The following is a 22,116-nucleotide window of genomic DNA, read 5'->3' on the forward strand; positions in this document are numbered from 1 at the left end:
AATGACTGCTTAGTGGGTAAGGTCTCAGGGGTGATGACAAAATTCTGGAACTAAATGGCGGTGATGATTGCACAGCATTGTGAACATACTTAAGGCCACTGAATTCTACATTTCAAATGGCAAAATTTGTTATATGCATTTTACTACAATTAAAAACATTATCAATGAAACATAACAAAAAAAAGGGATGTCCAAGATGGTGGCGTACAAGAATGTAAAAAAAACACCTAAGTGTTCGCCAGTAGAAGAATGGGTAAGACACGTGCTCTCCGCACACATGGAATACTACTCAGCTTCTAAAAAGGGAATCCTGCCATTTGGGAAAATATGGATGGACTTGGAGAGCATTATGCTGAGTGAAATAAGCCAGATCTAATTTATGTGTAATCTTAAGGAGTTGAACTCATAGAAATAGAGAGCTGAGTGGTGGCTGCCAGGCCTTGCAGGTGGGAGAGGGGTGATGCTGGTCAAAGGGTACAAACTTGAATTTACAAGATGAATAAGTTCTGGAGACCTGATGTATAGCATGGTGACTATAGTTAATAACAACATATTGTATACCTGAAATTTGCTAAAAGAGTAGATCCTAAGTGTTGCCATCGTAAAAAAAAAAAAGATAACCATGTGAGGTGATGAATATGTTGATTAGCTTGCCTATGAAAATCATTTCATATTATATGCATACCAAAACATCACGCTGTACACCTTAAATAGATACAACTCTTTTATACATACCTCAATAGAGCTGGGAAAAAATAGATGGATAACAAATGTGTTCTATGTACACACTGGAATACTACTTAATTAGGAAATGTTATAATAGAACCAATTAATTAATTAATTAGGAAAAGAAGGCAGTGGCTTGCTGGAGTGAGGAGATCCTAGCAGCAAGAGGGTATGGATGCCAAGGTGAGGGGGGGCGGGGGGAGCCTGAGAGGGACCAGCTGAGTGGGAGTCCCAGCCCACACGGAGCCATCAAAATACCTTCCATGTGCCCAAGGGAAAAACCAGCTTTACCCACCTGCTGCCCCGGAGAGCTCAAAACGATTATAAGACAGTGTCGATCAAACAAGAATCTTCCTACCCCCTCTCTCCCCCACCTCACCCCACGGGGCCCCTGTGGAGTCAGACACTGCACTTCCCAAGAGAAAGATGGGTGAGGGAGAAAAAGAATAAGGGCCCCAGCCCCTCTTCCTCTGCAAGGGGTCAGCGAGCAGCAGACCACAGCTGAGAGAGAGGAGGACAATTTCAATAACGAATTGAGGCTGGTTTGTGACTTAAAGTGACCCTAGGATTTTCATTACCCAAGAGTAATAAGAAACATCATGGGACTTGCTGGAGGGAAGAGAAGGATTCATTGTGCTAAACAAGTTAAATGCAACAGGAGAAAAGCAAAGCAACTGGGGTTTTAGAAATATCAACCCTGGGTTCTAGCTGCTTATTGTGCTAGAGGTACTTGTTGGGTGTCTCCCATTCTAAAAAAGAAAACAAAAAAAACATAAAACATGCCACTCTATCTTGTCACTCCATCCACAGTTTCTAACCCTCCCCAAGTCTCCCTCAAACATCTCAGAAGTATAACCCACCCTCACTTTCCTCACCTCTTCATGTCCAATTCATTTTTCCACCCACTGCGATCCAGCTTCAGACCCACAAACTATATTATGATGGTTTTACTAAGATTATGCCCAGCTAATCCCTTAAACCAAATGGTGCTTGTAGTCTTCCTGTTATTGGATGCTTTTTAAAAAAGTTTTACTGATTTGAGAGAGAGAGGAAGAGAGAGAGAAAGAAAGAGAAACATCAGTCAGTTGCGTCCTACACGCACGCCGACCAGGTATCAAACCCACAACCTGGGCATGTGCCCAGATGGGGAATTGAACCAGCAACCTTTTGGTGCATGGGATAATGCTCAACCAACTGAGCCACATCGGCCAGGGCCTGTTATTAAATCTTTATGCCACTGCTGCTCTGGTTGTCCCCATACCTCTCTGAGCACTCAGTACTTGTCAGTCCCCCTTATGAAGGCTCCCTTCACCCAGAAATATTTGGGTTTTCTTTCTCCTTCTCTAATGTACCTCTAAACAATCTTACCCTCTTCCTCGTGGTTCACTAACCCTGACCTCTATTCTGAGCCTCAGCTGTCAGGCATCCAGGTACTCATTAAGTCCTGGGGATGCAAATTAAATAACCACAGTCCTGGCTGCATAAAGCATATAGACAAGGGGGTGATTAAAAAAAATGGTAAAGAAAGGCTCTCCAACTGGGAAAGTTGAAATATCTAGCAGTCATTCTGAAGATAAGCCCAGTGGATCATTAGGAGGGTGGCTTCAAGGCACCCATAAACTTCAGATATATGCAAAGTTGTGTCGGTTTATCCACGTTCAGGGTGATAGGGTCTCTGGCTTTCATTAGATTATCAGAGAGGTCCTTGACTCAAAAAAGTTTAAGCTCAACTGATCTACTGATAGGATTTCGATGTAACATTGGAGATGATGCCATTTTGGTGAAAAATTAGGGCTTAATTAAGACATAGATTTGGGAGCCTTCTCTGCACAGAGGCAAGAGCTGGGTCAACTCTTCTCAAAGTCTTTAGCAATCTCAGCCACAGGCAGAGGACTGGGCACCCAATGGAGGCAGGAGGGGGATCTCTCATGCCTTCACTCAAGCTCCAGGAAGTCCAGCCATGGTTCTCCTGTAGCTTTGAGCCACACTTTCCCCCAATCCCTCAGCCCCACAATAATGCCACAAATCGCAAGTACCCACAGCTCCCAGTGTGAGAAGTATGGAGTCAGGCTGTCCTGGGAATGTCAGAGGTCCCCAAAGCAGCCCGTGTAGACTAATGATCAATTCCAGGGACCCTCGTGGTCAAATCCAGTCTGGAAACATGTTGTCTGGAAGAAGAGGGATTTATTGCCAACACTGAGAATTCGGAGATTTTATTAAATGATAGGGATGTGTGTCTTTTCTTACACGTCTTAGGACCTGATACCGCCGGCCCTGTGTCCCCAGCACCATTGCATGGACTGGCACCTCCCTGGGGGGCCTGAGTTCTTCAGTTCCCATCCGCATGCCTTACACTTAGCTCTGTCCTCTTTAATGGCAACTGCCCACCCTCTGCACCTGAAACTCTGGTGTACACAAAGGCGAGCAAAGGAAAAATAGAAAACCTTCGGGAAAGAGCTGTGTGCCAAGCAGAAGTTATATAGGAAGAAAGAGGGGAAGAAGTAAAACAGAAAGGAAACATATTCCCTTAATGCGAAATCTCCTACTTTATGTTGCCTACTGAGAAGGCTCTTATACAAAGACCATCCATGTTGATGCCATTTGGATTGCGAAAAAGCTCTTCTCCTCCCATCCTTTGCCAGAATAAAGTCATTACTATTCAAATAACGGGACCATGGGGGAGCAGGGAGGGGGGGAGACCACCATGTCCTAATGTTTAGGAATCATATTGTATCTGCTTAATAACATCAGAAGGGCCATAAAAACTCCTTCCTACAATTAAATATCTCCATCAACTATCAACAGATTAAGCATTTTATAAGTGATGGTACATTAAAAAGAGATCATTGGTATGTGATTCTATTTTGTACATCAGAAATGCATGTGAATTAATGATTCATGATCACAACTCTATTTTCTAGTCTTTTAAAAATGCCTATTCATCATCTGTTAATGTTGCCCTAGCTCATAAAATACAAGCCACATTTTTGCTTTAGTGCGTTATATACACAGAGACAGCGTGTTTTCCGGGCACCCACGGCACTGCACTATAGTTACTTCTTTCTCTCTGTCACTAACACCACCGTCACAACCTCATTCATTCCCTTATTTATCAAGGCCAGAGGTCAGCCTTCCTGTATGTCATGGAGGAAGCAACATTTGGCCAAAAATCTGAAACTCACTGCATGTCAGCCAATCATTTGAACTTCATTCCTTCAAAATCTGAGAGCCAAGGGGTCTTGAAGCACTCCACATTCATTTGTTGTAATCATGGTAAAATACACATGACATAAAATTTACTCTCTTAACCATTTTCACATGTACAGTTCAGCAGTGTTAACTGTATTTATGTTATTGTGCAACCAATTTCCACAACTGTTTTCATCTTGCAAAGCTGAAACCCTATACCCATTAAGTAACAACTCCCCATTCCTCCCTCACCCCAGCCCCTGGCAACCACCACTGTACTATCTGTCTCTATGAATTTAGCTATTTTAGATACCTCATATGGGCGAAATCATAGTTTTGTCTTTTGGTGATTGATTGATTGATTTTATTTAGCATAATGTTTCCAAGATTCATCCATGCTGTCATATGTGTCAGAATTTCCTTCCTTTTTAAAGACTGAATAGTATTCCATTGCATATATGTACCACATTATGTTCCACATTTTGACTATTGTGAATAATGCTGCTATGAAGATGGGTGTACTGTATAAGTATCTGTTTGAGAGCCTGCTTCCAACTCTCTTGGGTTTATATCCAGAAGTGGAATTGCTGGATCATATGGCCACTCTATTTTTAATTTTTTTAGAAACTGTTTTCCACAGTGATTACACTATTTATATTCCCATCTATAGTGCACAAGTTTCCAATTTCTCCACATCCTTGCCAACACTTGTTCTTTTCTGTTGTTGCTGTTAATAGTAACCATCCAAATGGGTGTGAGGTAGTATCTCACCCATTAACTTTTTTTTTAAATATATTTTATTGATTTTTTACAGAGAGGAAGGGAGAGGGAGAGAGAGTTAGAAACATCGATGAGAGAGAAACATCGATCAGCTGCCTCCTGCACATCTCCCACTGGGGATGTGCCCGCAACCCAGGTACATGCCCTTGACCGGAATCGAACCTGGGACCTTTCAGTCCGCAGGCCGACGCTCTATCCACTGAGCCAAACCGGTTTTGGCTCACCCATTAACTTTTAAATGTCCCAAAGGTTATGCTTTGGTTCTCAGATGACGCCTTAGAGATGAATCTACATTATTATTTGTAGAGAGCCAAGAGTGTGGCCCTGTAGCATCAAATGAAGACACTGAATATCTAGGTTGGGATGGGAATGAGCCATGGAGGCATCTCTGGCTGAGAAAGTTATTGGCCCAAAAGGCTGCCTTCCTTGCTACACAGCTTTGCCCATAGGTGGCTCTACTCTAATGCAGTTCTTCAGCTTTCAATTTGAGCAGGAAAATATAAGAACACTAGAAATGTTCGAAATTCATGCATGGGAGGAAGGGGTCCCTCAGCCTGGCCTGCACCCTCTTGCAATCCAGGACCCCTCGGCGGATGTCCAACAGCTAGACACCCCTCTTGCAATATGGGACCACTGGCTCCTAACCGCTCGCCTGCCTGCCTGCCTGATCACCCCTAACCCCTCTGCCTGCCTTCCTGATCACCCCTAACCACTTGCCTGCCTGCCTGATCGCCCCTAACTGCCTCTGCCTCGGCCCCCACCGTGGCGGCTTCATCCAGAAGGACGTCCGGAATGACATTCAGAAGGTTGTTTGGCTGTCTAGTCTAATTAACATATTATGCTTTTATTATTATAGATAGGGCAGAGGATGGGGGTGCTGGGATGGGGGGTTCTGTACATGTTGCAATCTAACTCTTGTTTATTAAAAATTTGTAAACTGAGAAAGAACTTCATGGCTACCTGTAAAGTGTTCTCACTGCTCTTCCACTATTCCTTCTTGCGATCCCTCTTTATACCAACAGTGTCCTAAAACTAGGACCAAGTGAGAACGCTTCTCCACTCTCCACTAACGTAAGACAGAACCATGAAGGTTTAAGTCAGTTTGGCCTCAATTAGAAATCACAAACACTACTGAACTATAACTCGAGTATCTTCTTAATTGAAAAGTCAGGGCATTTGTGACTGGCTGAATAATGACCCGCGCCCCCATCCCCCAGCCGCCCGGCAAAAAAAAATATCCACCTGTACATGTTACTTTATATGGGGAAAAGTACTGGGCATATGTAATTAAGGATCTTGAGATAGGGAGACTGTGTGATGAAGGAAGAGGGGGAAAGGGATGTGATGCAGTCATGAGCCAAGGAGTGAGGACAACCTCTGCCAGCTGGAAAAGGCAAAAAGGTGGATTCTCCCCTCGACCTCCAGAAGGACCCCACTCTGCAGACACCTGGAGCACCATGACGACTGATATTCACCATGATGAAAACCAGAAGGGACCACAAAGAACAACAGAAAAGAGGTGGAAGCCCGATTCTGGGGAAAACCACCACCCCATTCCCAGAAAGATCATGAATATTCCTCTCCCTTATTTGCCTAGACCACCCCTTCATTTCTATCCTCGTGGATACACAACTTCTCTGCCCCAAGCCAAAACCAGAATATGCTTCTACTTCCCCATTCTCTGGCTATTGAATTATTTTTTTTTCATATGCCCACTTTTAATTATGGATAGAACCATTGAATAAAGCTTGTGCTGAACAGCAAGAGTCCCCTTTGGGGATCTTAGGAAGGGGGCTTTCACACCCTGTGTAACACCATCAATTCAGTCTTTCAGGATTTCTGTTTAAGAAGCTGCCCTTGAAAACTGTAGCTAAAGGATCAAAATGCTGCGATGGTAGGACACCCAAAATTCCTAAAGCAGCGTTTACACACCACTGCCCCATCCCCAGGATGTCCCCTAGCCTCCTCCCCTGGCTCCTCTGTCCTCTGGGATTTGGGACTCAAGCCCACCAGAGCGTGCCTGCCACAGACCTGATGGGGAGAGAAGGGTCTCCGGCGTCCCACCAGTCTTTCGGGGGGCTGATGTACATGCACCACAGCTCCCAGCTGTACCCGTGGGCCGAGTTCTCGTACCGCTGCACCTCAAAGGTGTCCTGCTTGATGTTGTCGATGGACGGGAGGATCACCCGCTTCCGGTTCTCCTGGATTCGGGAGAGAACCGGCTCGGCCCTGAAACAGAGAAGTAGAAATAAAGTCTCTCTCCTGAGTAGCCCACACCTCAACGGGCACAGACCCCCGGATGGCTGGAAATGAGCAGCAGCAGTGTAGCTAACGGATGGGCTCTGGCAGGCTGGAGCTCGGGTGCAAACTGAGGCTCCCAAGTGGCCTGCCCCAGTTGGATCGTGCAGCTCGAAGTGAGCGCTGTGCCATGCAGCCCAGGCCCTCGCCAAGTGGGATGCTACCATGCTGATGCCTGCAGGAGAGGCCTGGAGCAAGAATTCAGAAAGTGCCAGCCTGTCTTTTATACCTGCCGAGTGGGCCAGAGCAAGGCCACCTGACTCTATGCTTTGCATCGCATTACAGTTTTACACAGCGGCTTCAGTTCCCCCTCAGGGCACTGGTAGATGCCGTTTGTATTTTCTGCAGGAGCTGAATTCCCTTTCCCAAAATAGGTCACTTCTGTCCTCCATGGCCTGGTTTTAATAAGCATTTCGCTAGCTTCTTTGTGTGTGTGTGTGACTATTTCAGTTGTTTTAATTGATTATTTAATTGATTTCTTAAAAGGGATCTAATTGAATTGGTTAGCAATGGCTGACCGGATGGATGAATTAAATGCAAACGCAGGCAGATTCCTGCCTCCCAGAGAGTCTGCCCCTCAGGGCTGCACTGGGAGATAGGCAGTGACCTGGCTCCAGCTTTTTTTGTTCCTTTGTTTTTGTTTTTAATTCTTTATTGTTTAAAGTATTACATAGGTCTCCTTTTTTCCCCATTGACCTCTCCCCAGCCAGCCCCACCCCCAGTACATGCCCTCACCCCCTAGTGCAGCGGTTCTCAACCTGTGGGTCGCGACCCCTTTGGGGGTCGAACGACCCTTTCACAGGGGTTGCCTAAGACCATCGGAAAACACATATATAAGTACATACTGTTTACAGTAGCAAAATTACAGTGATGAAGTAGCAACGAAAATAATTTTATGGTTGGGGGTCACCACAACATGATGAACTGTATTAAAGGGTTGCGGCATTAGGAAGGTTGAGAACTACTGCCCTAGTGAATGTGTCTATTGGTTATGCTTTTGGTTGATCTCTTCCCCCTGCCCCCCACTCCAGCCCCTCCCCTGCCTTCCCTCTGAAGTTTGAAGGCTCCAGGTTCTTAAGTGTAGCCCTGCTGGCTTGGGAGAAAGCAGATGGTAAGTCACCCTGCCAGTGTGTGTCTCCGCAGCAGATGCAGGCAGGGCTCCTTCCCCACATTCCGGAAGAAGATGGCTCTCACTAGCCAGGCATTAATCTCCCCGCTTAACATGGGGCACAGGCTCCGGAAAAGAGTCAAGTGAAATCCCATTCCTCTGCATTATTTGGAAGAATGATGAGAATGCTCGGCCTACATCCCATCTCTTTTCATTTGCAGCTATTGAATTACCTGCTGGCTCACCTCATCTTTCTATTTAAAATGAGCAATAAAATATACGCTGGACCATTTACTGCCTCCCATACTTCTGCACACACCATCTAAGTTGAGGTCAAGACACGCTTCAGTTCTTTGGCCCCTCCTAGTCTCCTCTCACTCTGCTCTCCTCTGGGAATGCCCTTCTACCACTGGCAGGAAGTCTGGCTACCTACCGAGGCTTATTAGATCATGTGCCGCCTCTTCCAAGAAGCCTTCCCTAATTACCCCCGGTAGGAAGGCTCTCTCCTCCTTCTCAACTCTTAGACCATCTTCTCTACCTTATCCATGTCACTCTGATTACAGGCTGCCTTTGTTAATCTATGAACACATATTTTTCCTAATAAGCTAATGATAGTTCATATTTATTGATGACTCACTACCAGCTAGGCACCATTCTAAACATGTAGCATGTGCTGGCTAATTTAAATCTTACAACAATCCCATTAAATACATAGTATGGTCATCATATTACAAATGAGGAAACGGAGGTCCAGGGAGGTTAAATCACTTGCCCCAGGCCATATAGCCAGCTGGTGGCAGAACCAGGCTTCTAACCCAGGTGGTCTGGCTTCAGCCCCAAACCCAAAGCCCCAGTGTCTCCTTAAATGGACCACACTTCCCCCAGGTTGCCTGGTGCCACACATTGAGAAGCATCCAGCTCAGTCTCTCTCTGGATGGTTTACTGAGCATGGGGACAGGAGACTGTGTTCAAAGAATGCTTGTGAAGTGAGCAGTTTCATCTCCAGTCAGTGATAGTGTGTACCATTGTTCCCAGTAATTTGCTTCCCCTTCCAGGAAAAACCCTGCCTCTTACCATGTGGCCCACAGGGCCTCCCGGCAGAAGGCTGTACTCTCTCCCTCAACACCAATGTTTAGCTTGGACATGTGACTTGCTTTAACCAGGGGGATGTGAGCAGAAGTGACAATGTCACCACAGAGCAGACACTTTCATAGTCATTGCAAGGTTCAGTCGGCATCCTTTTCTCTGAGCCACAAAAGTGGTGTTTCCTAGACAGGAGTGAGTCCAGAGGACAGGTGGAGCAGAGCCACAGACAGCCCATGCCGGACCTGCCACATGGGCAAGACAGACATCTTTATCATCATCAGGAGGCGGAGAGGATTACTACAGGCCAACTTAGTGAAAGTTGAAACACAGTGTCTGCCTAGAACGAGGAATCACAAGGGACCTATGACAATGACAATGATGGACTGAGTAAGATAGCAGATAAAATTCTCCCTGCTTCCGTTTTATCCCAGACTATGGTCTCACCTTCTTTTCCAACCACCCCTTTTCCATTCTTCCAGGGGCCCCAGAGGAATCAGGCACCCACCTCCCAGACTCTAACCCCTCCTGACCTCACTGCAGGTCCTGAGTACCCCTAGGGTTCAGCGCGTGACCTACCAGCCAGCAGTGAATTCCACGTGGGCATCAAAGAAGCCAGTGACCTGGCCGGTGGCCGCCTTCCAGCCCTCAATGCGCGCTCGGATCAGGCCCTCCCGTTTTTGATTTCGCACCACCTTCACCAGCCCCGGGTAGCGTTTGTGGACGTACTCCTCTAAGGGGGCCTTCAGCTCCTCTGTAAATGACAAAACACAAGATGGTCCATGACATGTCATCTCAAACGTGTGTCCAACCCACTGCGATGCCGACAGACCTTCAGGAAATTGAGATTGCGGAAAAGTTTGCGTGTTGGTGATTTTAGTAGAAAATTGTGACAACCCAGTCAGTGTGAGTCAGAAGACATCTACGACACAGTGGCCCAGGACAGCAATGTTCTTCCAGCAGCCGAGGTGTACACCTGGACAGAAGTGAGGCCCGGCTTTTAGAACCCACTGCTGCAGGCTGGCAGGTGTCCTCTGAGGTTGATTGTCTTTGTGGCCCACAGCCCTTCCCTGGCCAGCATCCCTGTCCTCCCACTGTCCCCTGGTCCTGTTTGTCAACTGCTAGATGGGCATTTCCATCTGCACATACACTGTTTATAGGAAACGCCCTAAGTGGTCCAGACACATAGTCATGCACCAGAGGCAATGTTAACAGGGTTGGTGCTTTGGTCTTAGGATGTGAAGGAAATCTTTGCCGAGTAATGAACGTGCCGCCATGGGCAGAAGCAGTGCTCACAGAGATTACGCACATCTCCTTCTGCACGAGCAGGTAGTGTAAAGTGCTTTATTTCTATGACCTAATTTAAACCTTTCAGCAACCCTAGGAAGTTGCCAGATTAATTCCATTAATTATTAACCTAGATTAATTCCACTTCACAAATTAAGAGACAGTCTCAGGGATGCTAACCTGTCCCAAGGTCGCACACCTAGTAATGGAAGGGTTGAAACGCAGGCCAAATGGGCCCAACTCCACAGACTTAAAGGTTGATACCTTTATGTACATAACGATCACCAAATGTCGGAGGCAAGTGGAATTTTTGAAAAAAGCTGGAAGAGCAATACTTACACTAGACAAAACAAAGGTTATCACCAGAGACAAAGAATATTTCATATGTAATAGCCAAGATATGGAAGCAACTGAAGTATCCATTGATAGACAATTGAATATAGATGTGGTACATGTACACAATGGAACACTACTCAGCCATGAAAAATATTAAATCTTACCATTTGCAACAACATGGATGGACCTAGATGGCATTATGCTAAGTAAAATAAGTCAGACAGAGAAAGACAATTACCATATAATTTTACTGATATGTGGAATCTGAAAAACAAAATAAATGAACAAACAAAATAGAGAAGGACTCATAGATACAGAGAACAAACTGATGGTTGGCAGATAAGAGAAGGTTGAAAAAGATAAAGAGATTAAGAAGTTCAAATTAGTAGTTACACTATATCTTGGGGATGTAAAGCAGCATAGGGAATACAATCAGTAATACTGTAATAACTATGTGTGATGCCAGGTGGGTACTAGACTTACTGGGGAATCACTTCATAAATTATGTCTAACCACTATGCTATACACCTGAAACTAATATAATATTGAATGTTAAATGTAATTGAAAAGTAAAAATATATAATTTCAAACAAAACAAAAAAAGGAGATTTTGGACACACACAGAGCCACCAGGGACATGCACACAGAGGACAGACCACGTGAGGACACAGTGAGCAGGCAGCTACCTGCAAACCAAGAAGAGAGGCTTTAGGAGAAACCCTGCCGACAGGGTTTCTTGATCTTGGCTGGACTTCCAGCCTCCCGAAATATGAGAAAATCAATTCTGTTAGGACACCCAGTCTGTGGTACTTTGCTATGGCAGTCCTAGCAGACTAATACAGGCATTTGTTTAGAAAGGAGAAAAAACTGGAGCCTGGATGGGGAGGTGGCAGAAACCTCTAACGAGGCATAGCACGTGGTTGGGAGTCAGACTGCCTTGGTTTCAGAACCAAGTGCTAACATTTATTACCGGGGTGACCCTGGGCAATTCAGCCAGTCAATTTGTGCCTCAATTTTCTCATCTACAGAAGGGGAACCTCATAGAGTTGTGGTGAGCATTAAACAAGTTAATATACATAGGTGTCTAGAATTATCCCTGGCATCTGGCATCATATACATGCTCAACATTGAGTAGCCGGCTTAGTAATTATTTTCACTCTAGGAAGGGTTAGGACACTAGAACAGAGATTTCAGAGCAGCCCAGGGCACCTGAGGAAGCTGTGTCCAAGATGGAAAAATAGGCCTATACATTAGAACAGTGGTCTCCAACCAGAGGGCACATCAGCATTCCGGGAGGTGTTGGGACAGATTGCTGACCCCTCCCCACAGCTTCATTTTCAAAGGTCTAGGGTGGAGCCTGAGAGTTTCTGTTTCTAAGTGGACCGAGGGGGTACCCATGCTTTATATGGGAACCACACTTTGAGAACCACTGAGCTGGAAGTACATAGGACCATCTTAGCACACAGCATGCCCTCTGTGGGTTTTCCAGGTGGGTGACATCTTTGCCCTCATCCAAGAGTTGATAAGGATGCTGGTGGAGAAGCCAGGCTGTGGGGACCCTCTGTTTCTTCACTCACCATGAATTAGAAGGATAACCATGCAACTGGGACTGGGGTGGCCCAAAGAATGCCCAGCTTCTAGAAACCATCTACTACAAGTTGGCTGGCTTTTTCTGTGTTAAATTTCTTGGAACAATAATACTAGCAAGGTTAGAAGGCCATGCCTAACCCGTTTGGTTTTTCCTTTTTCCCCCATGCGTCCTGGGGACAAAAGGACATACCATGGGAGGAGGCAAGGAACCACGCATGGGCACAGCACCCATGGGAGGGTTCGCCCATGATGGCAGGAACCTGGGAATCTCCATAAGTTCAGAGAGAACATTCTGAATGTTGTGCACTGAACACCACGCCTGGGGACCCACACCTGTTAACCCTTAGCTGCCAGGCGACCTGGGACGGAGTTTTGGCTCTGCCCAGTAACTGATGGCAGCTCTTGGCCATGACAGTCACCATGTCCAAGTGTCAAGTGTTCTCCTCATTGGTTTAGTGGTTGTGACTGAGACGTCAGAAGAGAGAGCGGGAGGGGCAGGCATTTACGAGTTTGTCAAAAGAGCAAGTGGGTGATACCAGCTTCACCCTGACATGCTTCAGATACACATTGTTCCACATGCAACTGAAGTGATGACCTATGGGATTCTGTGGGAGATGTCACCCTGCCTCTAGCAGGGTTCAAGAGCAAGTGACAACGAGCAGGCTTTTTTTCCCAGCCCCTGCATGTGACTCAGCACCCCATAAGGTATTGGGTTGGGCCCCTGCCCATACTCAAAATCAACTCTGACACAAGTGCTCCGTCAAGATGCTTACAATGTAGTGCAGGAGGAGAGACAAGTTCAAAGAGTTGGAATATTCAGTGTTACAAGGGAAACAGAACAAAGGTCAAAGGGGGAAAATGGCTGTTGGAAGGAAAGTGCTATGAGGGGTCACAGAAGGAGAAATTATTTTGGTTGGCAGTGTTCATGGAGAAGGTCGTGTTTGAGTTAAGCAGAGGTTTGAACATGTGCTCTATTCCAGACCACAGACATAATCAAAAGACATGAGCATTGAATTGGATCTATAGAACCACCAGTGTCTGCGTGATTGGGAAGATGCCCTTAATTAGAAAAGAGGGGGAAAAAGAGAAGTGGAAGAACAAGTTGAGTTCACCTGGGTGAAGCCCTGCAGACGTGCAGGGGTGGCCTGCTGAACCGAAAGAATGGTCCAGAGGTGAGGAGGAAAGGCACAGAGCATCGGGGACACAGTGATGAGAGATGTCGGCCCATAAGAGGGTGAGAGTTCCAGGAGAGAGTGAAGACTAGAACTGTACTCTGGAAACGTGTATAGTGAGGAGGCAGAAGACAAGCTAGAGCAGTGGTTCTCAACCTTCTGGCCCTTTAAATACAGTTCCTCATGTTGTGACCCAACCATAAAGTTATTTTCGTTGCTACTTCATAACTGTAATGTTGCTACTATTATGAATCGTAATGTAAATATCTGATATACAGGATGGTCTTAGGCGACCCCTGTGAACGGGTCGTTCGACCACCAACGGGGTAGCGACCCACAGGTTGAGAACCGCTGAGCTAGAGGATCAGATGGGCTGGAAACAGCATCAAAGAGGCAGAATCATATCAAGGGTAGAGTTTACAAAAAGAGGATATGTGCATTCATTTCACAAATATGTATAGAGAGGCCATGTGGCTGAAAAATGACACCATTTTTATCCTCAGAGTTATTCCACGTCCAATGTCAGGAAAATCAAAATGCATTAGAGAAAATGAGAGTTGAGATGGACCATTGATTTAAGCAAATAGCAGGTTCCTAATGGGACCAGTGAGGGAAAAGAATTCCCTTCGGGATGCATCTGGGCCCTGTGGGAGAAAAGGATGAGTAGACAGCTCAGGAGAGTCTTCCAGAAAGACTGGTCCTGGTGGACAGGACTGTGACAGCCTGAGGGCACTGGTGTGCTGAGATTTGAAAATTGCCTTAAAGTGAGAGAACCCACACGTTAACCAAGTAAAAACAGGGCCCCAGGCTCACCCAGGAAGGAAACAAATCCCCAAATGTCACACTTAACAAATGAACCCATTCTAAGACATTACAGTAACAGTAAGAAAAACACTTTACCTAAGAAATGTCATCCTTAACAAATGAACCCATTCTACCACATTACAATAACAGTAAGAAAAACATTTTACAGAAGATTTTTCTCCCTGACAAACTCAGAGAGGAAAACAGAAACTCATTTCTGCAAAAATAAATGTTTACCTTCCAGTGTTACAAAATCCAATACTAAATTGGTCGAGAGCCATTTGGGAATCCTTGTGTGTTATACGTTTTGGTAAACAGCATTTGGGGAGGTCAACAGGGAAGAAGCATTACTGCCTGTGATCAGAAGGGACCAGGAGGGAGATAAATCTGCTCCTTAACAATAAAAGAAACACCTGTCATCAGGCTCAAGGAGTACACATTGACAACAAGAAAGTTACAAACAGAACTAAAGCAAAAAAACCCACACTATCATGGCCTGGCCGGCATGGCTCAGTGGTTGAGTGTCAACCTATTACGGTTCCATTCCCGGTTGTGGCACATGCCTGGGCTGTGGACGCTAATCAATAATTCTCTCTCATCATTGATGTTTCTATCTCTCTCTTCTTCTCCCTCCCTCTCTGAAATCAATAAAAATTATATTTAAAAAAACACACATTATTATGGAATTATATTTAGATCCCACACTTGGAGTGATATAAGAGAATAAACCATCAGGTTCTGGACTGAGCCCAGCTCAGAAGCAAGTGCTGACCTAGCAGACTCATCTCCACCTGCTCCCCAAACCAGTGCATGAACCTCCAGGCCACACAGGCCTGGGCTTGCAAGTGGCCATGCCACCTCGGTTGGGCCATGCCTGTATCCCTCAACCCTCACAGTTATCAGGTCTTGGCGATGAGACTTATTGAATGTTCTAATTTTCCCTCAAAATATGGCAACTTGGCACAAATCCATCTAAGTTAGATGAGTGTTTCTCAGACTTGAACCTGCGCCGGCCTCACCAACAGGTCAGGAGTGTGACCCAAGAACTTGCATTTTTAAAAGTTCCAAAGGGCTGCTGCTGCTGCTGCTGCTGTTCAGGTGACCTCATTCTGAGTAGCTCTGGCTTAGAGTTGGCCCCCGAGCCAGCCCCATCTGCAGTGAATCAGCCCCTGTGTGTGGAAAAGGGCTCATCCTAACTGAGCAGCTGTGCCAGAACCACAGGGTTGCCACTGCAGGGACCAGGAGGGAGATGTTTTTCTTGCTGTTCTTGTAATGTCTCTGCTTTCCCACTACCTGGGCCTTCTTGTCCTGCCTTGACTGCAAGATTGAGCCCCTGGGAGATGACCCCAATCTACATAATGAGGGTCTTTCTTGCCATTTCCAAAATTGGGATCCTGATTGCTGGCTACCCCTGCATGGAACACCCTCACAATTAGGTTAGTCCCCTGACTAGGACCCCATATGATCCTGGCGTCTGCTCTCACTCTCCCTATTGTTCTTATTACTGCTGCTACTGCTACAATTCTACCAATATTACTTCTGCCACCATCAGTGCCCATGTCATCACCACAGCCATTCATTTCCAACCCTTGTCCCTGCCTGCCATTGCTAAGGTTTGGTCATGCTGCTAGCTGGGAATGCACAGGTTGTGAGAAATAGGACAAGAAATAGCACACATAGCACATTCCAATTAAAAACAAAAACCACCTGTCTCAAAGCCGGAATTAGCTGGGACTGTGTGAAAATGCAGGTTTTCAAGACCATCTTAAGAATTTCTAAGTTAGTGGGCAGTAGCGGGGTTGACCAGCATTCCAGACGATTCTCACACAACCCCAAAGCTTCTCAAAGCATTCGTTGATTTTTTTTTAATTGCTTTTACTGGGGCCACAAATACTCAACCAGAAACTTACTATTTTGACCATTTTAAAGTCTACAAATTCAGGGGCATGCAGTGCATTCACAGTGTGGTGCAGCCATGACCACTGTCTGGTTCCAGAACCTTGTCATCACCGAGAACAGAAGCCCTGCACCCAGTAAGCAGTCAGCTTCCATTTCTCGCCCTCCCTCAGCCCCTGGCAACCACTAATCTGCTTCCCGTCTCTATGAATTTGCCTCCTCTAGACATTTCATAAAAACGGAATCATACAATATGTGGCTTTTGTGTCTGTAAGTCTTAGTCAGTTCATAAGGTGGAGAGGAAGAGGTAAAGCAAAGTTTTGGGGTGAGTTTAAACCCCTAGGCCTCACTGAAGATCTAAGTCCATATTCCCTTGCCAGTTAGCTTCTCTGATTCCCATTGTGGTGGTTGGTCCCTAATCTCCACTAACCAGATAACCAACATGGGGATCAGAGAAGTCGACTCCCAAAGGCCCCCCCCCCCCAACTAAGTGAGGGGGTTCTGACCTCTCTGAGGGGAGGATTCAGACCTGTGTTCATCCCTCATCCCCAGCTCCTGGCTCCCAGCTTGGGGACCAGAAGATCAGGGAAAACATGGTTTGCAACACAGTTTGAGCACAGACATTAGACAGGATGCTTTACATTTCCAGTGTCTTTTTAAACAAGTTCTATAAAATATTCAATATTGACTACTTGTGAGAATGATGCCATAGAAAGAACACAAAAATAGACTTAAAACACCTGGATTTTCAGGTATGCCTGAGAATATCTTTATGCTTGCAATAAACAACAAACAAAATGCATGAAAGTACCCATACAAAGGCCAGTAATGAATTTTTAAGTTATCTTTTAGGCAGACAGAGAAAGACGAGCACTGTATGATTTCATGTGTGATCTAAAAAAATGGAACCTGTAAAATAGAGTCAAGTAGTGGTTACCAGGGGATGGGGTGGAAATAAGATTGATGGTGCATAAGGCTACAAGCTTATCACATGTAGTAAATAAGCCACAGAGATCTAATACACAGTACAATAAATATAGACAATAATATTGCACAGACGGTCCCCGACTTATAATGGCTGGACTTACAAGTTTTTTACTTTTATTGGTGCAATAGCATATTTCTTATTTTGAGTTTTGATCTTTTCCTGAGCTGGTGATATGCAGTATGATACTGTCTCCTTATGCTGGGCAGAGCAGCGAGCACATCTCCCTGTCAGTCACGTGACCACAAGATAACCATCCGATGCTCCATACTGAGTTGCCGGTGTTTTTTGGATATTGTGTTCTGAGCATGTTTAAGATGGGCTGGGCTACGCTGTGACGTTTGGTAGGTTGTGTATATTAAATGCATTTGTGACTTAAAATGTTTTCAACTTACAATGGGTTTATAGGGCTGTCACTCCACTGTAAGTGAAGGAACATCTGTAATGTGATAAATATCGCTACAGCAGCCATCATATTACAATATATAAATGTGTCCAACTAAGACACTATGGACCTTAAATTTACACAGTATAACACGTCAAGTATATTCAACTAAAATTTTAAGTTAAAAAATTAGCTTTTAAAATTAAAAAAGGGAAGGTGGAGAAACCTGGTGCATATCCTGGCCATGCCACCTCTAGGTTTCTCACCTGCCAAACAGAGCTAGAAAGATCCAGAAATTAAGGCAGGCTTTGTGGGACCTGAAGTGTGTACAATTTGGAGGAGCTTCTTTAAGAAAAAGAAAAAAAAATCTCTCTTCTGTAAATCCTACAAAAACAAATGCACATGTTAACGCATCGTTAGGCCCCTCTCCCTCCTGGAGGGCTGAAAGGGGCCCCAACCATAAGCTTCATCATCAGTTAGCAGCTTCATGACCAGTGCACCCTGGTGAGGCTCACTTCCCGGATGCAAAGTTCCTTTTATGCTGACAGTCACTACTTTTCAACCATGTTAAATACTATGCCCATCTGTATCAAAATGAAATATTTATATCCTAGAACTGCTAACCAAGCTGACTCAAAATGTCAGCTAATCATGAGTTGCTCCAAAAACACTCTTTGGATTAGTTCCCCGTTCATATTTAACCAGACAGTAATCTATCCTGCAAACTCATAGCATTCCGAAATGTTGTTTGAACTTTCACTGAGTCCTAATTAAGTGCCACTTACTGCGGTGACCCCTTGACTTATGTCAACTCTTTTTACCCTCCTAACAACTCTGTGTGGTAAAGGGGAGTATTAGCCCCATTTTCTGGATGAGGACACTGAGGCATAGAGAGGATGAATACTTGGCAGAAAGCTTGTCAGCGGCGTGCCTGCGCTCCTTGTCATTCTGCCTCTGATTCCTGTGGATGTGATGACTGTGATATCTGAAGCTGTTTGTCTGCTCACGTGGAACTGCACCTTGTGTCCAGGCTAGGCCCTGGCCGCTTGCTCAGTGGTTAGAGCATCAGCCCACTGACCTAAGGGTCACGGGTTCAATTCCCTGTCAAGGGTACGTACCTCCATTGCAGGTTCAATCCTGGCCCCAGTGGGTGCCCTTGGGAGGCAACAATTGATGTTTCTCTCACATCAATGTTTTTCTCTCTCTCTTCTCCCTCCCTTGCACTCTCTCTAATAATCAACAGAAAAAATATCCTCAGGTAAGGATTAAAAAAGAAGAAGAAGAAAGCCGGACCTAGGCTTCTCCTGCGATGGCTCTCTGTCACTCTGAGGCACCCACATTGCTGCTCTGGCCTTGGCACACACATCTACCTTTCTAGGCAACTGTCCTCAGACAGTAGTCAGCCCTGTCCGGAGAAGGAGCCCACTGGCTGAAGGAGGGGCTCAAAAAAAGTGGGCATCCAGGAGGACCGGCTAGCTTCCAACTCCTCCAGGCAGCCCACCAAGCTCTGAAGGGACAGCAGGGATACAAGAGCCCTGGTTCCACCCTGCTGCACGGGCCTGTCTGGCTCTGGAAAATTCTGGCCTTTAACAATAGGGATGGAGAGGAAGTACACGTGTGAAAATGCAGAATGGAATAACACGGAAGGCAGCCATAGTGAATATTTTATTCTCTGAGCATCTCTCAGCTTTGTGGATTAAATAATGCATTTTCTGACTACGGGAACAAAAGGGAGGTGAGAACAAGAAACTTCAGGAAGAATGGGGAAGATAAAAAAGGGATGTTTTTGCTGTGTATGAAAGCATTTTAAAGGTGATTCCACAGTGAGATCAAAGCAAGGACAAAAAAAGCAAAGGACGAAAAGAAGCAAGAAAAGAGATGTGAGATACAAATACCAAAGTGTTAAACTAAATATATCACACGGAGTTGTGCATTCAAGAGAGGCGCTTTGAAAGCGAAGGCCATCTCTGCTTTCAGTTCCTTTGTTAAGAAATTCCTCTCCACCACTTCTTCCATTAAATTTCACCTTTTAAAAAATAGGCACAAGTAGCCCAAACCAACAGAGGAACATCATAATGCCTATAGGTGATGCCTCCAAATTGTTACCCCAAATTACAGGAGTAGTCTCCTATCTTGCCCCATCAAAAGGCAGTTGAAAGTCTGGTATTTGCAGCTGATTCTAATAATAACATGTGAATGTAAGCGATAAAATTTGCCTACAGGCTGCAGTGTGTTTCTCTTTCATTATGTTTCTTATTTACTACGATATTGATTCTGAATGCATTCTGAATGCTCTGAAGCCCACAAACCTCTTGCTTTGAAATAGCAAAAGTCACAGTCATTAAGAGGGGAGGGGAGAGAGCAAAACAGCACAGAAGACACGTGAAGTCCTGGAGAGAACAGGGTCACATCTCGGTGTTTTCTTTGAACTGGCAACCAGAAATGGAATAACTAGAGCAAGGCGTCTGGTCATTCCTGCTCTAGCATTGGGGGACCTCTGTATGCACAGCCCTGAAATCTCCAAGGTCAAAGGCACGGGATCCTGCTAGGCACAGGATCTTATTATGCATGCTCACAAAAACAAAAACAAACAAAAAAATGGTGCATATTAAAATGTTATGTAGCATAAAAGTGCTCTATAAAGAGCAGCTTTTGTTAGGGTCCAGAAGGTCTGCACCACCTCATATGTCTCTTCTAACCTAGGAGACTGTAAAGACAGATAACACCTGGAAGCACAGGCACTAGCAGGTTAGAACAGATGTGAGCTGGACTGCCAAACCTGGCTGAACAGAAGCTCTGCTAATATTAACCTGCCATCACATCTGACATTCCCACACTGCACACTCATTTGGGCTAAATCCTCACAGAAGTGCTACTGATTTTTGGTGCACACAGAGACTGCACAGGGCAGGAATGCTTTGATCTAGAAAAAGATGACAATGGGAAGGTCTCAAGAATAAAGGTGCCACCAGGCCAGGTGCACTGTGTGCTCTTACCTTGAGCCAGGGGTACCTGGGGAGGAAGGGACACACCTGGTCAGGAGAATTCACCTTGAGCTGCTCTGTGACATCAGGGTAAATAGTCCATCTATATATATAAAAGGCTAATATGCTAAGTGTCCGTCCGACCGGTAGCTATGACGCACACTGACCACCGTGGGGCAGACGCTCAATGCAGGAGCTGCCGAGCTGCAGTGACTTGGCAGCGGTGGTTCTCGGGTGACGCACCCTGAAACCACAGAGGAGGGAGCCTGATTTCTCACAGAGCTGCGCGATTCCACCTTCGGCCATGGGTTATGTTGTTGCTGGGGCACTGTCGGCACTGAATCTAGTTTACTGCACACTTGCGTTTGTGTTCCACACCCTGTACCAGCAACTTTGCAGAGTGCCCTCTTGCACTCCGGGACCCCTTGGGGGATGTCAGAGAGCTGGTTTCGGCCCGATTCCATAGGCCTGGCCGAGGGACACCTGCCAGAGGGACCCCGTTCACACCACAGATGCCCTTCAAGCCACGGTGCCACCCCAGGTACAGCCAGATGGGGAGGGACGGCAGGAGGTTGGCTCCAGGGTGTGTCCGGCCAGTCTCGTCCAGTCCTGCCCTGCCGACCACCTTCTAATTAATTTCCTTTCAATGTGCACAAATCTGTGCACCAGGTCACTAGTATGGATAATAAAAGTCCTTACCCAATAGGGCAGTTTGGGTATTTAAATAAGATAACACACGCTAACCGTTTAGCTTGGTGCCTGGCACATAGCATCACTCAATAATGGTTAAAATTATTATTCATTTTTAAAATACATATACATATACAGTATAGTAAAGGGAAACTAGACATGTCTTGGGAAACAAAGAGATGAGTCATAAGGATGTAAGAAGGGTTAGAAGGGGCTTGGGGAAGGGAAACAGTGGTAAACTAGAAGGGAGGGGGAAGCACAGAGGGAGGGAGGGAGGGAGGAGGAGGGGAGGAGGTACAGGAAGGAGGCCTGAGAGGCTTGGTTCCAGGACTGGGACAGCTGAGCTGGAGCCTCCGCTCCGGTAAATTCTGGCTGTGCTGCCACAGGTAAGACACTTGCCTCTCCAAGCTCATCTTCTTTTTAAATATCAATGACCAGTTGTCAGAGGGTGTGGTCAAGACCCAAGAAGATACCTGCTCCTCAGCCCAGGCAGGGGGACAACTTGCCAGGCTTGCTCTGCATTTGCCCAGAAGCCTCAGCCTCACGTGTTCCAGGATGTCCTGTAGGAGTAATTAACTAGCAGGCCCCATTCAGGCTAGACTCCACCTTTCCTCTCATGTGTAAGAGAAGAAGGAAGTTAGTGGCCAGCAGGACTCATGATTCTGAAGGCAGCCATCTTGCCCTAAAGGGTTTGCTCTGGGCTGAGTACTGGTCTGGAGCACAGCTCCCACTTCCCTTTAACACAGCCTGAGGCCAGAGAGCCTCTGTCCAGCAAGCCAACCAGAGCTCCCAGCTAAAATGAT

At 45.8% G+C, this 22,116-nt stretch overlaps 1 protein-coding gene across 1 annotated transcript in view; it reads right to left on the reverse strand.

The window, feature by feature from the left end:
- Nucleotides 1-22,116, reverse strand: part of WBSCR17 (Williams-Beuren syndrome chromosome region 17) — a 421,415-nt gene that overhangs the window by 188,582 nt on the left and 210,717 nt on the right. Inside the window, exons 5-6 of the mRNA XM_005872044.2 lie at nt 9,764-9,938; nt 6,727-6,924 (exon numbers count right to left, since the gene is read on the reverse strand). Coding sequence (XP_005872106.1) covers nt 6,727-6,924; nt 9,764-9,938 — 373 coding nt within the window. The remainder of the gene's footprint in view (nt 1-6,726; nt 6,925-9,763; nt 9,939-22,116) is intronic.

The sequence above is a fragment of the Myotis brandtii genome, unplaced genomic scaffold, assembly GCF_000412655.1.
Source record: "Myotis brandtii unplaced genomic scaffold, ASM41265v1 scaffold363, whole genome shotgun sequence".
NCBI classification, from domain to species: Eukaryota; Metazoa; Chordata; class Mammalia; order Chiroptera; family Vespertilionidae; genus Myotis; species Myotis brandtii.